The sequence below is a fragment of the Heptranchias perlo genome, chromosome 27 (genome assembly GCF_035084215.1).
Source record: "Heptranchias perlo isolate sHepPer1 chromosome 27, sHepPer1.hap1, whole genome shotgun sequence".
Classification (NCBI taxonomy): Eukaryota; Metazoa; Chordata; class Chondrichthyes; order Hexanchiformes; family Hexanchidae; genus Heptranchias; species Heptranchias perlo.
This window is the reverse complement of record NC_090351.1, coordinates 34973994-34999860: the sequence shown is the minus strand read 5'-3', so window position 1 is coordinate 34999860 and position 25867 is coordinate 34973994. Positions and strand designations below refer to the sequence as shown.

General features: G+C 45.7%; 1 protein-coding gene across 6 annotated transcripts in view; it reads left to right on the top strand.

Annotated features, from left to right (window-relative positions):
• Nucleotides 1-1289: 1289 nt before the first annotated feature.
• Nucleotides 1290-25867, top strand: part of plekha6 (pleckstrin homology domain containing, family A member 6) — a 259562-nt gene continuing 234984 nt past the window's right edge. For 5 of the 6 annotated variants that reach the window (XM_068007640.1, XM_068007641.1, XM_068007638.1 and 2 more), the window contains exons 1-3: nt 1290-1374; nt 1507-1586; nt 1690-1747. In XM_068007640.1, the coding sequence (XP_067863741.1) occupies nt 1310-1374; nt 1507-1586; nt 1690-1747 (203 nt within the window). In that variant the 5' untranslated portion in view covers nt 1290-1309. Of the gene's footprint in view, nt 1375-1506; nt 1618-1689; nt 1748-25867 lie in introns of all 6 variants that reach the window. The other variant, XM_068007639.1, reaches the window with a different exon arrangement.

The following is a 25867-nucleotide window of genomic DNA, read 5'->3' as shown; positions in this document are numbered from 1 at the left end:
TTTCTTGATATCACGTGGAGTGAATCGACATTGGCCGAAGACTGGCTTCTGTGATGATGGGGATATCGGGAGGAGACCGAGATAGATCATCCACTCGGTACTTCTGGCTGAAGAAGGTGTCCCTCAACCAACATCAATAAAACAGATTATCTGGTTATTATCACATTGCTGTTTGTGGGATCTTGCTGTGCACAAATTGGCTGCCACGTTTCCTACATTACAACAGTGACTATACTTCAAAAGTACTTAATTGGCTGTAAAGTATTTTTGACATCCTGAGGTTGTGAAAGGCGCTTTATAAATGCAAGTCTTTCTTTCTCAACAAGTCGGAAACCATTGTTTGAAGCTTTACTGAGAAGCAGGGACGGTTTGAGGCAGATATTGAGTACTTGGGTGGGGGGGGCGGGGGGAGTTTTGAACTTCATTTTAAACATGGGGTGGAAAGCGTTTGAGTTGGGGCTTCTGAATGAGGTTGGAGATGGAGAGGCAAGGATAATCTCAGCAACACAAAGGAGGTGGATAGAGGGCAGGTGAGGAGGATGGTGGAGACAGAGAAAGAATGGGTGAAGGATCATTGAGACACAGAAAAGAAAAAGTTGCATTTATACAGTGCCTTTCATAGCCTCAGGATGTCCCAAAACGCTTTACAGACAATGGAATACTTTTTGAAGTGTAGTTACTATTGTAATGTAGGAAAAGGGGCAGCCAATTTGTGCACAGCAAGATCCCACAAACAACAAATGTGATAATAACCAGATAATCTGTTTTTTAGTGGTTGTTGGTTGTGGGCTAAACGTTGGCCAGGGCACATGGGGAGTGGGGGGGGGGGGGGGGAGAAGGAGAATGGAGATGGGAGAAGGAGAATGGAGATGGGAACGACCCCCCCCCCCCCCCTCTCTCATCTGAATCCCTGCTTATTGATACAGCAACTTGAAATCTTTCTCTGGTGCTAATTTGACATTTAGGCGCGATTTATCTTTCGACTGCACAGTGTCCTGAGCGAGTTTCCCTCTCCTCTTCCTCCCCCCCCCCCCCCCCCGTGTCTGTTTCACGGTGCGTTTTGGGGGGGAACCTGGGCTGGAGCAGAGACAGTGGGAGGGCGGCAGCAGATCCAGATCCGGGAGCAACCCAGAGGGCGGTAATGCTGACAACTCGCTCATCCATTTAACAAGGAAGCAACCTCGGGAAATCCAGGCAATCCTACAAGGAAGGAGATTCCTACCCCCCCCCCAAATGGACACTCCAAAGTCCCCCCCTCCCCACCCCCCCGAGACCTGCTGAGGGGTGGAAATTAGACAATCCGGGACAAATGGAGAACCTGCCTCAACATTGGAGCTACGGAGTTACCCGGGACGGGCGGCTCTTTTTCATAGAGTTAGGTTTATTTTGATTTGTGCAGAAGTTTTAAATGCTGCTCTCGGTGGTAGAGTTTTTACCGATTTAATCTTCCTCCTCCCCCCAAAAAAAAAGACACACACTCATTCTTTTGGGGTTTTTTTTTTGCAGTGATTTGACCCGGTCTACCACCTGGATCCATCCCGTCTCAGGACAGCCGAGGCAGACCGGCCACGGGCGCCGCCGCCCAGGTAAGGAGGAGTCGCTGCAAGAGTTCTCCAGGTGTGTGTGTGTGTGTGTGTTTTATTTTTGTTGGCTGCAGTGCAATGTTTTCTGTTTTATTTTGAACCGCAGATCTGCTTCGTGGATGGGAGCAAGGATTCACTTTCGAAGGTGCTATTTATTTCATCAAGTGAGTGGAAATGCTTTAACTTAAACTGAACCGTGGGCCATTCCTCGGGAGTCTGATGCTGACCATGTTTTTGGAATGGTCTTCTCTCTCTTGCCTGTCTTGAAAGGGCTGACCCCTTTTTATTTTGGCTGACGGTTTAATGGGTGCTGGGCGCCAGCCACCCACTGGCAGTGTGCCTGACTGGCCATCCTTAATATTTTAGCTTATACGGTTGAGTGTCAGTTGGTTATTTGACTATGGGGGGCATCGCAGTTGAGCCCAGTTGTGTTTTCTGATGGCCGCATGTGGGCACGTTCACAGGAAGGGTCGGGAGTGGGAACAGTAGCTTGGGGGGAGGAGAATTGAAGCCAACTGTAATACCTTAACTGCTACCTGGGTTGATTGACGGTCTTTAAGAACTGCCCAAAGGATTTGGGTGGTTTAAGATGCTTTGTTCGCCTGCATAGAGTGCTCAACGTTGGCCTTTTCTTCATCGCGGACCCTTTTTAGGAGTGAGATTTCTGTTTATTTAAAGGACCTCAGTATCTTATGGATATAAGTGCTGGCCAAACCAACTCGGATGGAGTGATGCTAATGCACATCAGGGTAAATTATTGTGTCACCAAAATATCATTATACACGAGAAAAATATTTGACTGAACACTTACTGCAGACGTAAAGGCAACACCTCTCTAAAAATATAGGCTGTTTACTTTACAAATTCAGAAATGGATTTGGAAACAGACGCACTGCATTGGAAATATCAGGCTGGACAAACATTTGGAATGAACAGCATATATTTGAACTTTAGTTATGTGGATTCTCAATTCCCTATACGGATTCTTGTGGGAGACGAGGCTTAATTTTACATAACTCGGCTAGAATGTAATCAAGCATTTTTTAAAATTTCAGTTGCTCCCCGCCCCCCCCCCAATTGACTTTCCAAAAACTCTGGGTTCCTGCTTAGCTAGTTATATCGGGGCTAAAAGGGTTAAATTGCAAGGACGGGTTGCGTAGATCAGGCTTGTGTTCCCTTGAGTATAGAAGATTAAGGGGTGATCTAATTGAGGTGTTTTAAGGTGATAGATAGGATAGATAGAGAGAAATTATTTCCTCTGGTAGGAGAGTCCAGAACAAGGGGGCATAACCTTAAAATTGGAGCTGGGCCATTCAGGGGTGGTGTCAGGAAGCACTTCTTCACACAAAGGGTAGTGGAAATCTGGAACTCTCTTCCCCCAAAAAACTGTTGAGGCTGGGGGTCAATTGAAAATTTCCAAAACTGAGATTGATAATTTTTTTTTAACGTAATGGAATTAAGGGTTATGGAACCAAGGCGGGTCGATGGAGTTAAGATACAGATCAGCCATGATCTAATTGAATGGCGGAACAACAGGCTCGAAGGGGCTGAATGGCCTCCTCCTGTTCCCATCTTTCCGGTACTCGGTAGGATTTGCTATCGTGCAGCTGTGACATTTTAGCTTTAGGTTGGGGAGACCAGCAGGAGCCAAGCTGCCAGTGTTATTGTCAAGAATGTCTCCATTTCAAAATGGTGGGGGGATGGGGAATGGGACACCATGGTCTTATCCTTCATGTACTGGGAGCTTGATCGCATTGTTTAAATTACCTAATCAGTGGCTTTAAAAAAAATCACGTTATTAATATGTTCTGTTTCTGTTGAAATAGGTAAGGCAATTGCAGATCAATTTCTTAAGCATTTGCACACTAATCATTGCACTTTAATTTCTGGTTACAGTGCATTAGTTTCTTGACGCACTCTGATCCGCAAGAATGCCACATGGGGAGATTGTGCAACTTTGAAACTATTTATAGAATGCAACAATAAATGTCAATTTTGCAATCACAGAGAGATGCAGAGAGATATTCCTATAATTAACTTTTTTTTAATGAATGTTATGTTTTAGTAGGTCATAAAAGAACCATTCCCCATTAACCATTTAATTTGGGTTTGTCCTATAAATGAGGGAACCTGACTATCTCCTGCATGACCAGGTTTGACTGAATTGTTCAGTTTCTACTTTTGTGGGATCAATTTTGTGTTCACTTTTTATATGAAAAGTGGCATGGAGTATGATAAAATAAATGTTCATATTTATGGGTACCTGGAATATTAGGGATTCCCGGGACATTAGGGATTCCCGGGACTGGTTCCTGACTACCTAGTATTTTGTATCGGTTCACAGAGGGGGCTGTTGGGAGATGGAATTTATCACAAGTGACAATGGACTCTTCAATCGCAACATCCATGAAAGGCAATTCGATAATTACTTGAAGGAGAAATATTAAAGGTGCTGGAAAGAGCTGGGAAATGATTGTGCAGTTCTGGTGGAGGCGTTATTACCAGCACAGATGTGATGAGTTAAATAGTCTCTGGGTGTACTGAGATTTCTATAATTTTATTTTTGAATCAGCAGGTGCAGGCCAGCAAAGTCACCCCTAGAGGCACATAGCTCAATGTAGAGGAGAGCAACAAGGCTGATTCTTGGGTTTCAGAGGCAAGAGCTGTCGACTACTTGATAAGTTAGCGTTCTCTATCCTGTTGGTATCTTGTACACCTCTACACAGGGGATCTTGTAAAGATCTAAAAGGTACTTAATGACGTAGAGAAAGTAAACCCAGAACAATACTTTCAAATAGGCCAAGAGAAGAGGCACTGAATTCAGGTTGTGGAGAGCATCGCCACTGCATATCTTCGCGCTCTTCCCTCTTCATATCTTCGCGCTCTTCCCTCTTCATATCTTCGCGCTCTTCCCTCTTCATATCTTCGCGCTCTTCCCTCTTCATATCTTCGCGCTCTTCCCTCTTCATATCTTCGCGCTCTTCCCTCTTCATATCTTCGCGCTCTTCCCTCTTCATATCTTCGCGCTCTTCCCTCTTCATATCTTCGCGCTCTTCCCTTGGAGAACAGTGTGAAGGAGTAGAAGAATTTGCAGACTGATTAATGATCTGAGAGGTCGTGATGTGGTCACTCCTAACCATGGCCGTAATCATCTTTGTTCCAGCCGATAGAGTATAGAGTGATTAGTCCAATGCAGCGGGAAGGTTTTATGGGCTCCCACAACCCATACGATAAGGGAGGGCCGACCACTCACCAGACACAAGTTTCCCGCTGGATGTCCACCCACAATTCACAGCCGCAGCTCCGGTCTCCTCTCACTGGGACTGTCTGGAGTGGAGTTTAACCTTGAACCTTCTGACTCGGAGGCAGGAAAGCTACCAGTAATCCAAAGGCTCACTCCTGTGATGAGCAAATGTAGGACAGATGGTTGCCAGTAGGAATGTTTGAAACTAGGACACTAGATCCATTAGATGCTGTAATGAGACAATGGTAGGGTTGGTATTTTGGAAGAATGAGATCAAATTGGCTAAAGTACTTTCTTCTTCTGAACCTACCTTGTATCACAGTGGCACCTCAAGGCAAGGCTATAATATATTAAATGGAATATAAAATGGAGTAAAGAAAAGTAAATGGATCAGCTGTGATCTAATTGAATGGCGGAACAGTCTCGAGGGACTGAATGGCCAACTCCCTGTTTTTATGTTCCTATGGAATGGGTGCAGGGACATCCTCAGACCAGTATATTTAAGTAAACGATCATGGAGCTAGTTTAAATTTGCTCACGGACGTTGTTAAAATTGTGATATTAGAATTGTGGTCCCCTCTTTGGTTCTATCCACTCCTGGGAATGGGAAACTGAAGAGGGTAATGCATGTTTATTAGTGATGCTTCCAATAAAGTGGTTATAAATTGTTGATTAAGTGCAATTAAATCACAGACCTAGAAACTTGCATTATATTCACCATGCCCGAATAATCAACTTGTCCTTTTTTGGGGGGGGTGGGTGGGTGGGGGGGGGGAGGGGAGGAGAGGCAGGAAGTCCAAGTATGTCGTCAGTCTCTTGCAGTTGATTGAATTGTGGGTGCCTGTTCGTTGCGTTTTAACGACGTGATCTTTGTGGGGGGGAAGAAAGATTGTTTGTGTTTTGAATGATGCCTGACAGGACTCGAAGGCTGTCCCGGCTTACTTATCTATCCGAGTCTGGTCAGACCTCAGTGTTACGGAGACAACAACAACTTGCATTTATATAGTGTCTTTAACATAGGAAGAGGTCTCAAGGCGCTTCACAGGAGCATGATCAAACTTTGACACTGAACAACATGAGATATTTGGGCAGGCTTGGTCAAAGAGGTAGGTTTTAAGGAGCATCTTAAAGGAGGAGATAGAGGTAGAGGGGTGGAGAGCTTTAGGGAGGGAATTCTAGAGCTTAGAGTCTAGGCAGATGATACACAGACATGGGCAGCTTAACATGAAGTCCTCTAGGAGGTGAAACAATGGTAAAGGTGGCAATGGTTGGGGTTAGTCAGATGGCATTTATGTGGTTTTTTAGAAAAAAAGTTTTAAATTTTAATTAGTTTTAATATGGGATTTCTGGGAATTTGGTTTTTGGGAATTTTTGACAAATTTGGAAGACGAGTACACTGGAGTGGGTTTTTGCACGGGAGTGAGAGTGTTCAGATATGTGTTAATGTGTTTTACTGGAGAGAGTGTGTATTCGATAATGGTTTTGTTGTGGGGCCTGTAGATAGGAGTGGGTTTTGTTGTGGGGTCTGTTGATCGGGGTGGGTTTTGATGTGGGGTCTGTAGATAGGGGTGGGTTTTGATGTGGGGTCTGTAGATAGGGGTGGGTTTTGTTGTGGGGTCTGTAGATAGGGGTGGGTTTTGTTGTGGGGTCTGTAGATAGGGGTGGGTTTTGATGTGGGGTCTGTAGATAGGGGTGGGTTTTGATGTGGGGTCTGTTGATAGGAGTGGGTTTTGATGTGGGGTCTGTAGATAGGGGTGGGTTTTGATGTGGGGTCTGTAGATAGGGGTGGGTTTTGATGTGGGGTCTGTAGATAGGGGTGGGTTTTGATGTGGGGTCTGTAGATAGGGGTGGGTTTTGTTGTGGGGTCTGTAGATAGGGGTGGGTTTTGTTGTGGGGTCTGTAGATAGGGGTGGGTTTTGATGTGGGGTCTGTAGATAGGGGTGGGTTTTGATTGAGAGCCGTACCTGGAGAAAGTGGGTGTATGGAGCTGTAATCTTGTTATTGGGAGAGGGAGGCGGGCTGTCTGCACAGGGCCTGTAGAGACAGGCTGCGCTGTCTACTGGCTCCAGCCCAGCTTCTTCTGTTGTGGAAGCCTGCTAGTTTAAAGAATACCGTGAGTGTTAGAACAGCAAATTGTTACTGTAGCTATTCAGAGCAAGTTGATAAAGTTCTTTCCTGTTGTCCAGTAGTTTTTGTATCAAACTGTGGTGCAACAATTTCTAATAATGTAACTGAGCCTGAACCAGACGTCCAAAATAAGATACACCACAGCTTTAAATAAACTTAAAGTGATAGTGTCCCAAAATGTCACTATTCAAAAAGGCACCTTTTTTTCATCGAGGAATTTTCCATTTGCAAGCCTGAAATTTTATTCCAACAGTGGCCAAATTTCTGTAACAAAGGTGGTGATGAAAACATGATTCTGGATACCTAATAAGTATATTTCATTTGCATCATTGTCAGCGATCTGAAGAAAAAACAAAACTTTTTCAAAAACATTTTTTGTTAAATTGCTAGAATGCAAGGGAGTTGATAGAAGTTATTTTGTTTGAGTCAAGAATGATGTCTGGGGAAGTGTAGTGTGTCGGTTATTTTTGTATTATTTCACAAAGACAAGTTGCATTGATTGAACTAAGTGAATCTGGTCACCCTCTTGTTTCAGTCACCAGGTGATCAAGCTCACGACAATTTAGTTCAATAACTTTATTGAACAGTACTGCAAAAGAGTTAGTAGTTACTTCAATTCCTGGGAACAGAAGTACAGTGGTTTCAGCATGCTGTCTTCAGTCTGTTCTGTTCTAATCTGACAGTGAGTCTGTTCTAACAGTCAGTAGCTATGTTACTTATGCATATATCCGAATATTCCTTGCTTTAATCAGATCTACAAAGCTGTCTGGTTATCGCACAAGGGTAACGTTCCCCAACTCGCTCTGCAAACACATCCTCCTTCTACACAACGGAAACAGGGACAGAATCAGGATGATCTGTGTTGGGGGTGGGGAGCGCGGGCAAGCAGTGGGGGAGGGGGAGGAACTTGGAGGTGATGATCCCACGCACCTGCTGTCCTTGTTCTTCTAGGTGGTGGAGGTCACGGGTTGGGAGATGCTGCTGAAGAAGCCTTGGTGAGTTGCTTCAGTGCATCCTGTAGATAGTATACACTGCAGCTACGGCATGCTGGTGGTGGATGGAGAGGATATTTAATGGGTTGCCGACCAAGCAGACTGCTTTATCCAGGATGGTGTTGAGCTTCTTGTGTGGCTGCGGCTGCACCCATCCAGACAAGAGGAGAGTATTCTATCGCACTTCTGAATTGTGCCTTGCAGGTGGTGGAGAGGCTTTGGTGATTTAGGAGGTGAGCCACTCGATGCAGTATACCCAGCCTCTGACCTGCTCTAGTTGCCATGGCATTTATGTGGCTGGTCCAGTTGAGTTTCTGGTCAATGGTGACCCCCAAGATGTTAATGGGGGACTCGGCTATGGTAATGCAATTGAGTATCAAGGGGAGGTGGTTAGACTCTCTCTTGTTGGAGATGGTCATTGCCTGGCACTTGTCTGGCGCGAATGTTACTTGCCACTTATCAGCCCAAGCCTAGATGTTGTCCAGGTCTTGCTGCATGCAGGCATGGACTGCTTCATTATCTGTGGAATTGCGAATGGAGCTGAACATTGTGGAATTGCCAGGCAACAGCCCTACTTCTGACTTTATGATGGAGGGAAGGTCATTGATGAAACAGCTGATGATAGTTGGGCCTAGGATGCTGCCCAGAGGTTGTGATCAGAAAATCGCAGAGACATTGCAGCTTTAACAAAATTATCAGTTCACCCAGATAACAGTAATCGTCTTTACTAGTAAAACTGATTCAGTAATCTAGGAACTTTGCATAATAGTACAATAACATATTGGCTGACTTAATCTCATTGGTTTATAGTAATTTTCCACTATAAAGGAATATTACCATGGCAAGACTGGAAGAATTTTTAATGTTACACAGATTTGTGACATCTGCACTAATTTATGGTCATATCGCTCTGGCTAGCCCTACGTCGCATAATCATAACTGTTGCTCTATATGTTCACTCACTGTGAAATAAAGCAGCTGAACATTTCATATCTTGCCAAGTGCTGGTTCAGTCCACCTTAAAAGAGATTGAAGACACACACATGAACAACACAAATATCCAGTTCAGACCACAAGGGGCTACTATTGTTAACCCCCTGGGTTACGCTATCGTATAACAGCAACAACTTGCATTTATATAGCGCCTTTAACGTAGTAAAATGTCCCAAGGTGCTTCACAGGAGTGTTATCCGGCAAAATTTGACATCAAGCCGCATAGAGATATTAGGACAGGTGACCAAAAGCTTTGTCATACAGGTAGGTTTTTAGGAGTGACTTAAAGGAGGAGAGAGAGGCGGAGAGATTTAGGGAGGGAATTCCATCGCTTAGGATCTAGGCAGCTGAAGGCATAGCCGCCAATGGTGGAGCGAAGGAAATCTGGGATGCACAAGAGGCCAGAACTGGAGGAGCGCAGAGATTGCGGAGGGTTTTAGGGCTATAGGAGGTTACAGAGATAGGGAAGGACGAGGCCATGGAGGAATTTAAACACACGGGGGTGAGAATTTTAAAATCGAGGTATTGCTGAATCCGGAGCCAATGTAGGCCAATGAGCACAGAGGTGATGGGTGAGCGGGACTTGGTGTGAGTCACGATACGGGCAGCAGAGTTTTGGGTGAGCTCCAGTGGCAGTACTTAGCAAATAAATGGTCCCAACTTGGATCTGGCTTTCATTCCTCGTTCTAATTCTCTCTGCAATCCAGCCTTCCTGGGGGAGTGGAAACCTTTTGACTGCTGGATTCAAATGTGGGTTCAAAAATAGAAAGACCATTCCAGTCAGCCTCCTCCTCACTTGCGGCTCTTCCTGTTCAGTGTGTGGGACTGTTTATGCTCTGGATGACTCTGAACTATCGAGAGGTAAGTAATATGCTACACAGGGTGAGGTCTGCCACCTTCCATCAGATAGTTTGAGGGTTCCCTCTCTGATATACAGTTCTATCTGATAGGTCAACCAACGATGGTCCTTGACCTTTCTGTGCGCAAATTGGCTGCCGTGTTTCCTGCATTGCGACAGTGACTACTTTTCAAAAGTACTTCATCGGCTGTAAAGCACTTTGGGACGTCCTGCCATTGTGAAAGGCACTATATAAATGCACGCCATTCTTTCTTGCTGGCACCTTTGGGGATTGTGCTGTGCCTCTCTGGATCAAATTGTGTTGGGTGCAGCCATTTAATCGGGCTGTGTTATCCTGACTGAACCACAAACTGCCCCGAGTGAAATCTGATTGCTTGCAGAGTTGAAATGTGTTGCTCCACATTACAGAGCTTTTTAAAAGTTGGGAGTTTTGTGCAGAGGCATTTCTCCACCACCAGAGTGTGCTGAGGCTTCATTAAACTACCTTAAATCATGATGTGGAGATGCCGGTGATGGACTGGGGTTGACAATTGTAAACAATTTTACAACACCAAGTTATAGTCCAGCAATTTTATTTTAAATTCACAAGCTTTCGGAGGCTTCCTCCTTCGTCAGGTGAACGATGTGACATCGTTCACCTGACGAAGGAGGAAGCCTCCGAAAGCTTGTGAATTTAAAATAAAATTGCTGGACTATAACTTGGTGTTGTAAAATTGTTTACAATTACCTTAAATCATGATGTGGAGATGCCGGTGAGATGGACTGAGAAAGACGGGTCATTCTCTGTCTTTCTCTTCCTTTCGGATGTTTCTCCCTCTCTCTCTCTGTTTTGTGTTCTGGCCGTTTGTGTATTCGGTGGTCCTGTAGGTAACATCTCTCTGTCTGAACACTTTGATTGCCTTGACAACGGACAGTTGGAAAGATTACCTGTAATCACCAGGTATTGTTCTCTGAATATAAATGCGGTAACCTTCCATGGAATCCCACACTCGCTCACCTGACGAAGGAGAAAGCCTCCGAAAGCTTGTGATTTTCAAATAAAACAGTTGGACTATAACCTGGTGTTGTAAGATTCCTTACATTTACCTTAAATCAGTGGAAGGTAGAATGTAACTTCTACCTGTTGGCTGCAGTCACTTTACAGTCAAGATTCATGACTGCCAAAGATGATGATACAGAATTTTTTTATCAGCCTCTCTTTTCCTGCCCATAACCATCAGTTGAGTGGGGCCCATTCCTGTTGGTGCCTGTCTTTTATGTGTTGCATTTTATTTTTTACCTCAGTCTCTGCTCCATTTGGCACTGTGGTTGGTTGACCTCGCCCTTGTTTCCACAAGATGCTGGGGCTTGCCTTAATTCCTTGTTCTCTGTCTTGTCTTTTCAGCACAGGACTTTGTCTTGATGGCCAGGCCCACCTCAGTACCCTAACTCTAAGTATACTCAGTAAACAAGCTCCTGGAATCATTATGTTCTTTGCTGGAGTTCAAGATAGATTGTGTTTGTGTGTACAATATAATATGTACGTGTTACATCTGTGCAAATATCCTATCAATTTTTGCATTATAAATTCACACATCGGAGGGTGTAATTACAGCGTGACATTTGCATATTCAATTCCCATTATAAATGTGGACTTTCATAATTCAGGAAGTGCGGATAGAAGTACAATTATCAGTACCACATAGATAATATCAAGTTGCATAAAAATCAGAATGGGCTGTGAATGGGGACTGGATTATCTTTGTGTGCCCTGGTCCCATTATCTCTGTCTTGATTCTTCATGTGCATCGTCACAGGAGATCAACTAATATATTTTATATTTCAACAAGGTCTCCGATTCAGTGTTGAGGCTGTATGTCTTTGTGAATCAGTAATGTTGAAACCATTGGGCAGAAAAGGTGAGACCTGATTACACCATGGTGCAATTACACCACATCACTGAAAGTTATAGCATGCAACAACAACAAGTTGCATTCATATAGCGCCTTTAACATGGTGAAATGCTCCAAGGCGTTTCACGGGAGTGTTATCGGACAAAAATTGGTACCGAGCCAAAGAAGGAGACATTAGGACACGTGACCAAATGCTTGGTCAAAGAGGTAGGTTTTAAGCAGCGTCTTGAAGGGAGATAGAGATAGAGAGAGAGAGAGAGAGACTCGAGAAGGGCATTCCAGAGCTTAAGGCCTAGGAAGCTGAAGGCACGGCCGCCAATGGCGGAGCGAAGGAAGTGGGGGATGCACAAGAGATTAGAGTTGGAGGAACACGGAGATCTCGGAGGGTCGTAGGGCTGGAGGAGCTTACAGAGATAGGGAGGGGCGAGGCTGTGGAGGGAATTGAATACGAGGATGAAAATTTAAAATGTTTAAATTTGGAGTCAAGGCCTGACTTAATTTGAGCAATACGGAGGGGCGACTTCTCCCCCCACTTCTGTTTGACAGCACATTGTATGTAAATCCAGCGTTCCGTCAAACTGTGTGTAAAAAGTACCCAGGAAGTTACCTAGCATGACCCGGATACTTTTTCAACAAGAAAAAAATCTAGATGTAATTAAATTTTAAAGTTTGGACACCATATCCCCACTGTCTGAACGTGTAAAACCAAAGTTGCTTGGAGAGGAACTCTGTGCCCGTGTGTGCAAGCAGAGATTTCTCCTGGGCAGTAGAAATCGTGTTTCACCCAGGCAGCGTTTAACAGGTTACCTCCTGACTGACGCCCGAACAGTAGCTTCTGGTCTTAGTAGTTGCAGTGGAAAAAAAAGACTTACATTTATTATCTACTTCGAGCAGAGAAGATTAAGAGGAGATTTGATAGAGGTGTTCAAAACCATGAACGGTTTTGATAGAGTAAATAAGGAGAATCTGTTTCCGGTGGCAGAAGGGGTCGGTAACCAAAGGACACAGATATAAGGTGATTTGCAAAAGAACCAGAGGTGACATGAGAGAAAATTTTTTTACACAGAGTTGTTATGATGTGGAATGCACTGCCTGAAAGGATGCTGGGAGCAGATTCAATTGTAACTTTCAAAAGGGAATTGGATAAATACTTGAAGGGGAAAATTTACAGGGCTATGAGGAAAGAGCAGGGGAGTGGGACTAATTGGCTAGCTCTAGATAAGAGCCGGCATAGGTACAATGGGCCGAATGGCCTCCTTTTGTGCTGTATCGTTCTATGATTTATATAGTGCCTTCCACGACCTCAGGACATCCCAATGCACTTTACAGCCAATGAAGTACATTTAAAGTGTCGTCGCTGTTGCAATGTAGGAAACGCGGCAGCTAATTTGTGCACAGCAAGATCCCACAAACAGCAATGTGATGTAGCAACTGTTTAGTCATTTCCATTGCCCTCTTTATTGTGGTTTTTCAAGGCAGAGCCTGTTTCTTCAGATGCTCATCTCTTCAGTCTCGCGGAATTGCTAATGACAGCTTTTTTTTTGATTTGCAAACCAGCTGAAACAACATCGGTGCTGGCAAGGTGCCTTTGAGTGTGCGGCAGGTACAGTCACCGCCTGCAGCCATTTGTGGTTTCATTGCTGGTGAGAAAATGTCATTTATTGTTTTAAAAAAAAAATCAAAAAAAAAAATCCCTGCTTTCGTTTTCCCAGGGCACTTACAAATTATGAATCGATGGGCGGAGGCTTGTGCTGAAAACAGTCTGCGAGCTCTTTCTCTTCATCGAATCACGCAGCACAGAAGGAGGCCATTCGGCCCTTCGTGCCTGTGCCGGCTTTTTGAAAGAGCTGTCCAATTAGTCCCACTCCCCTGCTCTTTCTCCATAGACCTGCATACTTTTCCTTTTTAAGCATTTATCCAATTCCCTTTTAAAAGCTACTTTTGAATCTGTTTCCACCGCCCTTTCAGGCAGTGCATCCAGATAATAACAACTCAATGAAAAGCTTGGGTCTTGTTTGCACTTAGCTCGCAAAATCCCCATCAAAAACTAAACTAAGTGTATGTTTGTGTTATTTTCACGACATAAACATATGAAAGGAAAGGTGAGACTAGAGCTTCAGGCCGATCAATGCTCACCCCACCCATTACGCAGTGCAATCTTGTGCATCGTCCTCCCAACCGCTGGTAATACCAATTCCTGAGGGAGGAGATTTTAAAAAAAAAGAGAGAAAACTGTGGCCAATTCTTGGAGAACACATAAGAACATTAGAAATAGGAGCAGGAATAGGCCTTCCGGCCCCTCGAGCCTGCTCCGCCATTCAATAAGATCATGGCTGATCTTCTGCCTCAACCCCACTCTCCCACCCTATCCCCGTATCCATTGATTCCCTTAGTGTCTAAAAATCTTATCGATCTCAGCCTTGAATATACTCAGCGACTAAGCAGCCACAGCCCTCTGGGGTAGAGAATTCCCAAGATTCGCAACCCCTCTGAGTGAAGAAATTTTCCTCATCTCGGTCCTAAATGGCCAACCCCTTATCTTGAGACCATGCCCCTAGTTCTAGACTGTCCAGCCAGGGGAAACAGCCTCTCCGCATCTACCCTATCGAGCCCTCTGAAGAATTTTATACGTTTCAATGAGATCACCTCTCTTTCTTCTAAACTCCAGAGACTATAGGCCTATTCTACTCTGAGGTATTCAGCCCTGACACCAGTAGTGTAACGGTGATGTTACTGGACTAGTAACCCAGAGGATTGAGAGTTCAAATCCCACCATGGCAGTTTTGAGAATTTGAGTTCAATTTAAAAGATCTGGAAATAAACAAAAGCTGGTAACATGAAGCTGTCGGTGAGGCCGGCATTTATTGCCCATCCCTCGTTGCCCTTGAGCAGCAGCTGGTGTTGGGCCTTCCTCTTGAACCGCTGCAGCCCGTGTGGTGAAGGTGCTCCCACAATGGCGTTAGATAGGAAGTTCCAAGATATTGACCCAGCGACGGTGAAGGGGCAGCAATATATGTCCAGGTCGGAATGGTGTGTGAGCTGGAGAGGAATTTTTGGAGTGCTGGAACTCAGGAAAGGGAATGTAGGAAATATCCAGGCAACCATCTTGTGTCCAGCATCCTCTGTGAATGGACTGAAAATGAAAGTCTAAATAGCTCTGGTCACCCTGTCGTTTGTTTCCTGTTGGTGACAAAACAAAACTGATAGCAGCTCGTTATCAATTTCTTTCTCTCACTTTCTCTTTTTCGCACTCTCTACCGCTCGAGTATCCTGACAGATTGCTGAAAAACAACAAGTCTGGTCACACAATTCTAACAAAGTGTGCTAGGTGGGAGATACCTGAGGAGACATGTCACACTTTAGAGTGCTTCCAGTTGGATGTTATCCATAGCTTTTGGTTGCTGGCCCCTTGTACCTGTAATGACATGTACATTTCCTGTAGTAACATTAGGTTAATTGAACATCTTCAGAAACACGTCAAACTCCTTCCGTTTGGGTTTGAATACAGTGTCTCCTGGATGCTGAATAAACTGTTCAGCGAGGTCCAAGTAACAGCAATTTTAACCTGTCAGCCATGGCTCAGTGGGCAGCACTCTCGTCTCTGAGTCAGAAGGTCGTGGGTTCAAGACCTACTCCAGAGATCTGAGCACATAATCCAGGCTGACACTCCCAGCGCAGTACTGAGGGAGTGCTGCACTGTCGGAGGTGCCGTCTTTCAGATGAGACGTTAAACCGAGGCCCCGTTTGTCCCCTCAGGTGGACGTAAAAGATGTTTGAGATCATGGCGTAGATATTTGTCTTTTCTGCCCGGGATGTAAGCATCACCTGGACAGAGCATAGACAGGAAAATTGGGTGGGCAGGCTGGCCCACCTGTTAGACAACACGACGGTTATTCCTTCCACTAATTTAAATGGACGGAAAATCAGGTGGGTTCCGATGGGGATATGCGATTCTCCCCGCCAGATTCTCCTCTCTGCTCTGCCCGGGCGGAGCTGAATGCCTTGATACAAAGATGAAAATTAGCCCCGTCCCTCAATTCTCCATCACAACAACAACAACTTGCATTTATATAGCACCTTTTAACGTAGTAAAACGTCCCAAGGCGCTTCACTGGAGCGATTATCAAACAAAATATTGACACCGAGCCACATGAGCTATTGGGAGAGGTGACCAAAAGCTTGGTCAAACAGGTAGGTTTTAAGGAGCATCTTAAAGGAGGAGAGAGGGGTTTAGGGAGGGAATTCCAGAGCTTAGGACCTAGACAGCTGAAGGCACGGCTGCTAATGGTGGGGCGATAAAAATCGGGTCCTTGATAGTGTATGGCTATGCAACCACAAGGGCATCACTATATTTCACATCATATAATTATCAGGATTATTATTTTCCTCTTGAACATTCATTTCAAATATGTTTTCAAAGTGTAATGATTCTAAACCCATGCGACATAAAACTGGATAATTAGTATTTGTACAGCTGGTGGTTGCTTAGAACCAGGCCGCAAAGAAACAGAGTGCAACATTAATCCCATCTTTTTACCTCTTACATGATTGACTTTACTTAATTAATATTTGAGTGGTGTAAATGGAATAAACTCAACATAAGAAATATGAGCAGGAGTAGGCCATACGGCCCCTCGAGCCTGCTACGCCATTCAGTAAGATCACGGCTGATCTTCGACCTCAACTCCACTTTCCTGCCCAATCCCCATATCCCTTGATTCCCCTAGAGTCCAAAAATCTATCTATCTCAGTCTTAAATATAGTCAATGACTCAGCACCCACAGCCCTCTGGGGTAGAGAATTCCAAAAGAATCACAACCCTCTTGAGTGAAGAAATTCCTCCTCATCTCAGTCCTAAATGGCCGACCCCTTATCCTGAGACTATGTCCCCGAGTTCTAGACTCTCCAACCAGGGGAAACAACCTCTCAGCATCTACCCTGTCAAACCCCCTCGGAATCTTTTATGTTTCAATGAGATTAGGATGTAGAATTTCTTCACTGCCTAGAGTTATCAGATCGGCCCACTAATGGGACATAAATCCTCCACCGTTGGTCCTCGTGAAATATATTGTAAAGCTGGCAAAAGAAATCATGCGTAAACTTTCTGATGTGTTATTTTAATTCCTGTTTTCTCCCCTTCTTACCATCCCCTCTGACCCGTGCAGGGGTTACGATCCCATGGGTGCCCATCCCCTCTGACCTGTGTAAGGGTGATGGTTCCTCAGGTGTCGGCCATCGTCTGGTACCTTACCCGACCGGCCAGTCTTCATGCAGGGGCTGTCTGCTGGCAGGCTATTCGGCTCTGGGAGGCTTCCAAGCCCGATCCCCTCCTCGCCCGATGTCCCCACAACCACATTTTTCCCAAACCGCTCACTCACTCATTGTCTCTACAGAGTTAGGTACCTAACTTTTTTTTATGGCCTGACTATTGACACCACTGTCTCAGCCAATGAGTTGGAGGCGGGGCGGGACTTAACGCAGGAAACAGACTATTTAAACAGAGTCTCTACGTGCTACAGCAAACAGAAATCATGACCGAAACTATAGCAATGTCTCCCGATTAAAAACAAGTTGATTTCTCCAGCAAAATGCAGTGAGCATTTCATTTGTTTCATAAACAACTTGATTATTTCGGTCTCCAGACGTGATTGGGTAATTCCCCCGTCAATGATCACCATTCTGGCCGGCAACAGTGGTATCACGATATGCCATTTTTTTAATCCTTCCTCCCTAAACCAGGTGAGATGAAGCCAATTCAGTACTCCTGCCACATCACAAGGTGTCTCAGCAGAGAGTAAGGATTAAACCTGAGTCCTTCATTAAGTGTCAACTTTGGCACATTCTCGCCTCTGAGTCAGAAGGTTGTGGGTTCAAGTCCCACTCCAGAGACTTGATCTCAAAATCTAGGCTGACACTCCCAGTGCAGTACTGAGGGAGTGCTGCACTGTCGGAGGTGCCGTCTTTCAGATGCCCCGTCTGCCCTCTCGGGTGGACATTAAAGATTCCACGGCACTGTTCGAAGAGGCAAGTTCTCCTGGTGCCCTGGTCAACATTTATTCCTCAAACGACCTAAAACAGATTTATCTTTTTTATTCATTCATGGGATGTGGGCGTCGCTGGCGAGGCTGGCATTTATTGCCCATCCCTAATTGCCCTCGAGAAGGTGGTGGTGAGCCGCCTTCTTGAACCACTGCAGTCCGTGTGGTGACGGTTCTCCCACAGCGCTGTTGGGAAGGGAGTTCCAGGATTTTGACCCAGCGACGATGAAGGAACGGCGATATATTTCCAAGTCGGGATGGTGTGTGACTTGGAGGGGAACGTGCAGGTGGTGTTGTTCCCATGTGCCTGCTGCTCTTGTCCTTCTAGTTGGTAGAGGTCGTGGGTTTGGGAGGTGCTGTTGAAGAAGCCTTGGCGAGTTGCTGCAATGCATCCTGTGGATGGTACACACTGCAGCCACAGTGCGCCAGTGGTGAAAGGAGTGAACGTTTAGGGTGGTGGATGGGGTGCCAATCAAGCGGGCTGCTTTGTCCTGGATGGTGTCGAGCTTCTTGAGTGTTGTTGGAGCTGCACTCATCCAGGCAAGTGGACAGTATTCCATCACACTCCTCACTTGTGCCTTGTAGATGTTGGAAAGGCTTTGGGGAGTCAGTAGGTGAGTCACTCGCCACAGAATACCCAGCCTCTGACCTGCTCTTGTAGCCACAGTATTTATATAGCTGGTCCAGTTAAGTTTCTGGTCAATGGTGACCCCCAGGATGTTGATGGTGGGGGGTTCGGCGATGGTAATGCCGTTGAATGTTATTATTTCATTGCTGTTTGTGGGATCTTGCTGTGTGCAAATTGGCTTCCGCGTTTTCTAAGTTAGAATAGTGATAACACTTCAAAAGTACTTAATTGACTAATAACTTTGGGACGTCCTGAGGTCGAGAACGGTGCTATATAAATGCTGTAGTGCTGAAGACTTGTGCTCCAGAACTAGTCGCGCCTCTAGCCAAACTGTTCCAGTGCAGCTACAACACTGACATCTATCCGACAATGTGGAAAATTGCCCAGGTATGTCCTGTTCACAAAAAGCAGGACAAATCCAATCCGGCCAATTACTGCCCCATCAGCCTACTCTCAATCATCAGCAAAGTGATGGAAGGTGTCGTCGACAGTGCTATCAAGCGGCACTTACTCACCAATAACCTGCTCACCAATGCTCAGTTTGGGTTCTGCCAGGACCACTCGGCTCCAGACCTCATTACAGCCTTGGTCCAAACATGGACAAAAGAGCTGAATTCCAGAGGTGAGGTGAGAGTGACTGCCCTTGACATCAAGGCAGCATTTGACTGAGTGTGGCACCAAGGAGCCTTAGTAAAATTGAAGTCAGTAGGAATCGGGGAAAACACTCCAGTGGCTGGAGTCATACCTAGCACAAAGGAAGATGGTAGTGGTTGTTGGAGGCCAATCATCTCAGCCCCAGGACATTGCTGCAGGAGTTCCTCAGGCCAGTGTCCTAGGCCCAACCATCTTCAGCTGCTTCATCAATGACCTTCCCTCCATCATAAGGTCAGAAATGGGGATGTTTGCTGATGATTGCACAGTGTTCAGTTCCATTCGCAACCCCGCACATGATGAAGCAGTCCGAGCCCGCATGCAGCAAGACCTGGACAACATCCAGGCTTGGGCTGATAAGTGGCAAGTAACATTCGTGCCCGACAATGACCATCTCCAACAAGAGAGAGTCTAACCACCTCCCCTTGACATTCAACAGCATTACCATCGCTGAATCCCCCACCATCAACATCCTGGCGGTCACCATTGACTAGAAACTTAACTAGACCAGCCATATAAATACTATGGCTAAAAGAGCAGGTCAGAGGCTGGGTATTCTGCGGCAAGTGACTCACCTCCAAACTCCCCAAAGCCTTTCCATCATCTACAAGGCACATTTCAGGAGTGTGATGGAATACTCTCCACTTGCCTGGATGAGTGCAGCTCCAACAACACTCATGAAGCTTGACACCATCCAGGATAAAGCAGCCCGCTTGATTGGCACCGCATCCACCACCCTAAACATTCACTCCCTTCACCACCGGCGCACTGTGGCTGCAGTGTGTACCATCCACAGGATGCACTGCAGCCACTCGCCAAGGCTTCTTCGACATCACCTCCCAAACCCGCGACCTCTACCACCTAGAAGGACAAGGGCAGCAGGCACATGGGAACAACACCACCTGCACGTTCCCCTCCAAGTCACACACCATCCCGACTTGGAAATATATTGCCGTTCCTTCATCGTCACTGGGTCAAAATCCTTGAACTCCCTTCCTAACAGCACTGTGGGAGAACCGTCACCACATGGACTGCAGCGGTTCAAGAAGGCGGCTCACCACCACCTTCTCGAGGGCAATTAGGGATGGGTAATAAATGCCGGCCTCGCCAGCGATGCCCACATCCCATGAACGAATAAAAAAAAAAGTCTTTTCTTTCTTTACTCTCCGGCCACCTTGTTTTCTCCCCTCCTGACGATGCTGACAGTTTTAAACTGAACACAGCTCTATTTGTTTGAATCGACATACACACTGCCTCGGTGACTGAGGTCATTGAATGTTTCCCCACAGTGACGGTGTTGCACATTGCAGATCAGCAGGCAGTTGTGGTAAGGGTTTACCATTCTCACAGTCACTAAATGGGCTGAATAGAGAGGGCCTGACGTTTGGTCAACTGACTCTGACTTGAATCTATAAACTCCGGATAAGATCAGTTCGTTTGTCTTCCCCCGCCTTCGCGTGAAACTCCAGTAACCGCCAGGGCCACACCCAGCCAGTTCCAAAATAAATACAGGCTGTTTGTGTGTGACACTGTGGAAAACATAAATTGCTGGAGGATATACTTTGTCAGAGGAATGCTGTAACTTCACAAGAAATTAATAAGATTTATTATTTCCTGCGTGGTTGGCTGCACTTTGTGTACGAGGGAGGGGTGCGTGTGTGTGGAGTAGTGAGCGTGCGTGGAGTCGCGTGGGTGGAGTAGTGTGAGCACACGTGTGCGTGTGCGGGGAGTAGCGTGAGCGCGTGTGTGGAGTAGTGTGAGCACACGTGTGCGTGCGGGGAGTAGCGTGAGCGCGTGTGTGGAGTAGTGTGAGCGCACGTGTGTGTGCGGGGAGTAGCGTGAGCGCGTGTGTGGAGTAGTGTGAGCACACGTGTGCGTGCGGGGAGTAGCGTGAGCGCGTGTGTGGAGTAGTGTGAGCACACGTGTGCGTGCGGGGAGTAGTGAGTAGGTGTGTGTGGAGCAACAAATTTATCTCCCCCTCCCCCTCTTCCCCTTCATTGCATGCACCATTCATTACCTTTGCCATATGTCTTTTATGTGGCACCTCATTAAATGCTTTTCGAAAGACCCTATAAACTGCGCCCATTGGTTTTCCCTTATCCTCTTTGCTCTTTCTTCCAAGAATTCTATAAGGTTGGCCAATCACAGTCTGCCGTTTAGAAATCTGTGCCGACGGTTTCTGATTGACTCGACTTTCTTCCGTACAGCAAACTCTTATCAGTTCACCAACACCTCCATATGCCGATGTCTGATTTTAACATGTTAACAATAACTTTGGCCCATAACATAACTGGCGGAACCAGAGACAAAATGAGAGCCGCCAAATTCAGGCGTTCAATCAGCGCTCATCTCCCATTGTTTATAGGAGGAGTAGATCTCGTATCCAGCCGCTGGTGCCTGCCATGTCGGGGACCGTTCAGAACAGTGCCATCCGTTCTGCAGCGAACCCGGCGGAAGAAGCAGTAGCCCTGGTCCTCGAGGAGTTAAAAATGACACATTTCTGACGTGCATTCCAGAAATAATCTTACGATTTCCTGGTATGTGATAGTAGCGTCTGTGTTTTCAGCCAGTACTGACCTGCAGGCCTTGCCTGAATCGGAACAGCCTAGCTGATAACGACAGGGGAGGTGAAGAACTCACACAGCGGGGTCCGGAATTTCTGTGGGTTTTTTTTTGAGGGCGTCACTTTGCATAAGGCTGGAAAGGGGACAGAGCTCTGGGCTCCCTCAGGGACTGGGCGGAATTACTGAGTTTGCTTGTCAAATACCAGATAACAAAAACCTCAAAAACATTGTTTTCCCAAATGCCAATGAGCATCAGTGTCATGAGAGCAAAATTTAAAAAAAACAATCCGGCTGTTTTAATTTGTGTGGTTTCACTTTTTTTCCCCCCCCTCTTCCTGTCCACATTTGCCAGTCGTTAATTGTGCCCACAATGATCTTTCATTAATTAGTTGGCGGAAAAAAGGCATCCAGGTGCTTGACGCTTCCTTTCAGTTTGACGCCCTGATGGATTTATAGTGTTTCTCAACAGCAACAACTTGCATTGATATAGCGCCTTGAACGTAGTAAAATGTCCCACGGCAGGAGCGATTAACAAACAAAATTTGACACCGAGCCACATAAGGAGCTATTAGGTTTTACGGAGCGTCTTAAAGGAGGAGAGAGAGGCGGAGAGGTTCACGGAGGGAATTCCAGAGCTTAGGGCCTGGGCAGCTGAAGGCACGGCCGCCAATGGTGGGGCCAAGGAAATTGGGGCTGTGCAAGGGGGCAGAATTGGAGAAGCGCAGAGAGCTCGGAGAGTTGTCGGGCAGGAGGAGGTTACAGAGATGGGGAGAGGGTGAGACCATGGAGGGACAAGGATGAGAATTTTAAAATTCTCCCATTCTCTAAGTGCATAAAATGAACAGTGATTGGAAGTGATAGTTGGGAATGATTCACAAAGCCCCAACAGCAGTTGTGGGAATTGGAGCGCTAATGGAAAGTCTATAATCATCAGTGCTATACTGGGGTGTGTTGGAAGATCTGTTTTACAAATATCTGTTTTTAAAATTGCGATTCCTGTTGTAGGTTTTGGACAAGCGGCTTTTAAGCTCTCACTTCAGCCTGTGCTTTATTACCAGGACCACTGACTGGGCTGCAGCATCATCTTTTGTCGCTCTCTTTCTTTTTTCTTTCCTATTTTTTTCTTCTCCTATTTTTTTTTTTTGGCTCTCCTTTTTTCGCCCTCTCGCTGTCGCCCCCCTCCCTTCCCTCATTCGCCCTCTCGCTGTCTTTCCCCCCCCCCCTTCCCTCATTCGCCCTCTCGCTGTCTTTCCCCCCCCCCTTCCCTCATTCGCCCTCTCGCTGTCTTCCCCCCCCACCCACACCCTGTTCGCCCTCTCGTTCTCCGCCTTTTTCTCTTTTTTTTCTGTCAATCTCTTTGTCGTCTCTAGAACTGTCTCTTCAGTCCTTCTTATTCCATTATTTGTCGTGTTTTTTTAACCCCGTCACTGTGCTGTCTGTCCCCATGTCTCTTGCTTCACTCTTTCACAGTCTATCTCTCAGTCAGCGTGATCAGAGACTATGTAGTGTGTGCGTGTGTGACTCTCTTGCCCCGCTGCTTGTTCTGTGTCTTCATATTTCTGCTGCCTGCCTCCATCCCATTACTGTTCACATTCATCATTAGTGATGAGGAGGAGAGCACTTCCAACAATGCTGTAATATTTCCTGATGACAGTTATGTGGCCAAGTGCCTACAGTGGAGAAGATTGATAGCTATCAAAAGGATCTGGACAATTTAAGTAGCTGCACTGAGGCCTAGCAACTGAATTTTAATGCGTTTGAATGGATGGTAAACCTCAGTCCGCAATGATGAGTGCCTATTGGCAAAGGTGGAAAAATGAAAGAGATCCGAGACTGATTATCAGCACTTAGTACATGTATCCAGTCAACACGACACCGTTATCACTGGGCTAGTCGAATACTCTGCTGTTTCTCAAAGGTGCTTGATTACAGTTAAAACATTTTTTAACCCTGTACAGCTCATTGAAGAGGCCGTATTTCAATACTTTGTGCAGTCACCTTCTAAAGGACGTTGATATATTGGAAAAGGTTCAGAGTGAAGTAAATATTTCTGGTCTTAATGGAGGCTTTCCAGTTTAGTATCTGTGTGGTCCAATCTTGTGCTGATGGTTTAAGTAAACTGTTGAGGTACACGTTGTCCATGCCTTCCAGACTTGGATTATGTCCCCTCTAGAATGGCGTCTTCTCCAATGAGGAGATTCAATTCCATGCCCCTCTCACAATTCAGAGTCCACGAGCCTGTCCTCGCAAGAGTCTTCACTCCCAGGGAGTGAAGACTCTTGCGAGGACAGGCTCGTGGACTCTGAATTGTGAGAGGGGCATGGAATTGAATCTCCTCATTGGAGAAGACGCCATTCTAGAGGGGACATAATCCAAGTCTGGAAGGCATGGACAACGTGTACCTCAACAGTTTACTTAAACCATCAGCACAAGATTGGACCACACAGATACTAAACTGGAAAGCCTCCATTAAGACCAGAAATATTTACTTTCCGCGCAGATTAGTGAATATGTGGAGTGGGCCACCGTTAGTTAATGGTCACTGACTAGGCTTTGTATCCCTCACAACCCACATCCCTCTACTATCTAACCCCACCTCTTTTTGTGTCTGCTCCTGAAAATCAACCCTGATAAACACCCCTAAGTCACACACAAATGTTCTTTTGAACTCCTAACCCCCTAACCATTGGCCCTCCGGCCCTAATCCCCTTCCCCCAAACTTTTTTTTTTCCTCTGACTCTGGCCTCTTGTACATCCCTCCTCCCATTGCTCTGCCATTGGCGGCTGTGCCTTCAGCTACCTAGGCCCCAGGCTTCCCTCCCTAAACCTCCCCGCCTCTCTAAGACCCTCTTAAGACCCACCTCTGACCAGGCTAATATCTCCTCCTTTAACTCAGTCTCCCTTTTCTCATTGTTGATTACGCCACTGTGATGTTTTTCTGCGTTAAAGGTGCTATCTAAATGCAAGTTGTTTTAAAAGCAAGCGGAATTATCTGTTTAAGAAGTGGAATGAAAGGTAAAAGGATAAGTACAGATAAAGGCAATACTAAGGCTTCAGTCTTCCTGGGGTCATGGAGATGCCATCTGGACTATAATGTTAGGCTGACATGCTGGTCTTTTTTGTTCCATTACTTCATTGGTCAGGGAGAATTTTCAGACCTTTCTCTGTGTTCTTGGTGGTTAATTTCCTCCCTCAGGAAGTTAATATGTTTGTTTGTACATGTTTAACCCAATCTTTGTGAAAGGGTGGGGTAAATGGGCTTTTCTGTTTTGCTATTCAGCTCCATGCCTCCCATATCAGCTGCTAATAGTCAAACTCAGCATAACATTCTGTGCATGTTGTGAACACAAACTGCATCCCGTGTGGATATAGATGTTTCTATTTTAACCAAATGCTTTGTCTGAAAAATGAGACAACATTGCTAAATGTCCACATGCACATTTCAGTACTGAACTCTGATCATGGCATTGTGTTGCTCACTTTTGTTTATCTGTCTCTGTCTGTCTCTGTCTCTGTGTCTGTCTCTGTCTCTCTGTGTCTGTCTCTGTCTCTCTGTGTCTGTCTCTGTCTCTCTGTGTCTGTCTCTTTTTCTCTCCTTTTTCCCTGCCTCGTGTTTGTGTGTGTGTGTGTGTGTGTTGCTACCTTTCTATATCTGTCTTGACCCATGTTCTCTCATACTCTGCGTGTCTTTCTCCCTCTACTGTAAATGCTGTTTTCAGCAGATTATTCCAGTATCTAAGAAACACAGAGGCCAGTAATTGACTTAACCAGCATACGTATTGTTACAACAGTGGTTTGCGCTGATGGGTTACTTGTGTTGTACAGCAGCGATTGTCACACCTAATCGAGTCACCTTTGGATGGAATGCCAACAAGAAATGTCACTTTAATGAACAGCGTGGTGATTAATCGGCCTGTTACTCCAGGGATTCACCTCTGTGTCTTTCACCTCAAGTCTGATAACAGTTACGTTGCGGGTCAGAGCTACCGATGACCCCTCGATCTGTGAGATAAATCCTTCACTGTAAAATGAGCATGTTCTTCTAGAATTGCCTCTGGGTATCTCGTAAATTTATTGTCCGTAGAGTTGATTCTCCTCAGAATTTTTGCTCCTTGGTTTCCTTGGGTTGTGGTGCTGCCTCAGATTGCTTTCACTGGCAGTGTCAGCCACACTTAAATATTCCAGCCCCTATTCCCCCCCGGGCCTAGCCTTTCAGTTCATCCAAAAACAATTAGCACTACATAACTTGCCTCCTCCCACTCCTAATCCCTTCTCTGATTAGAGGAAAAACCAGCA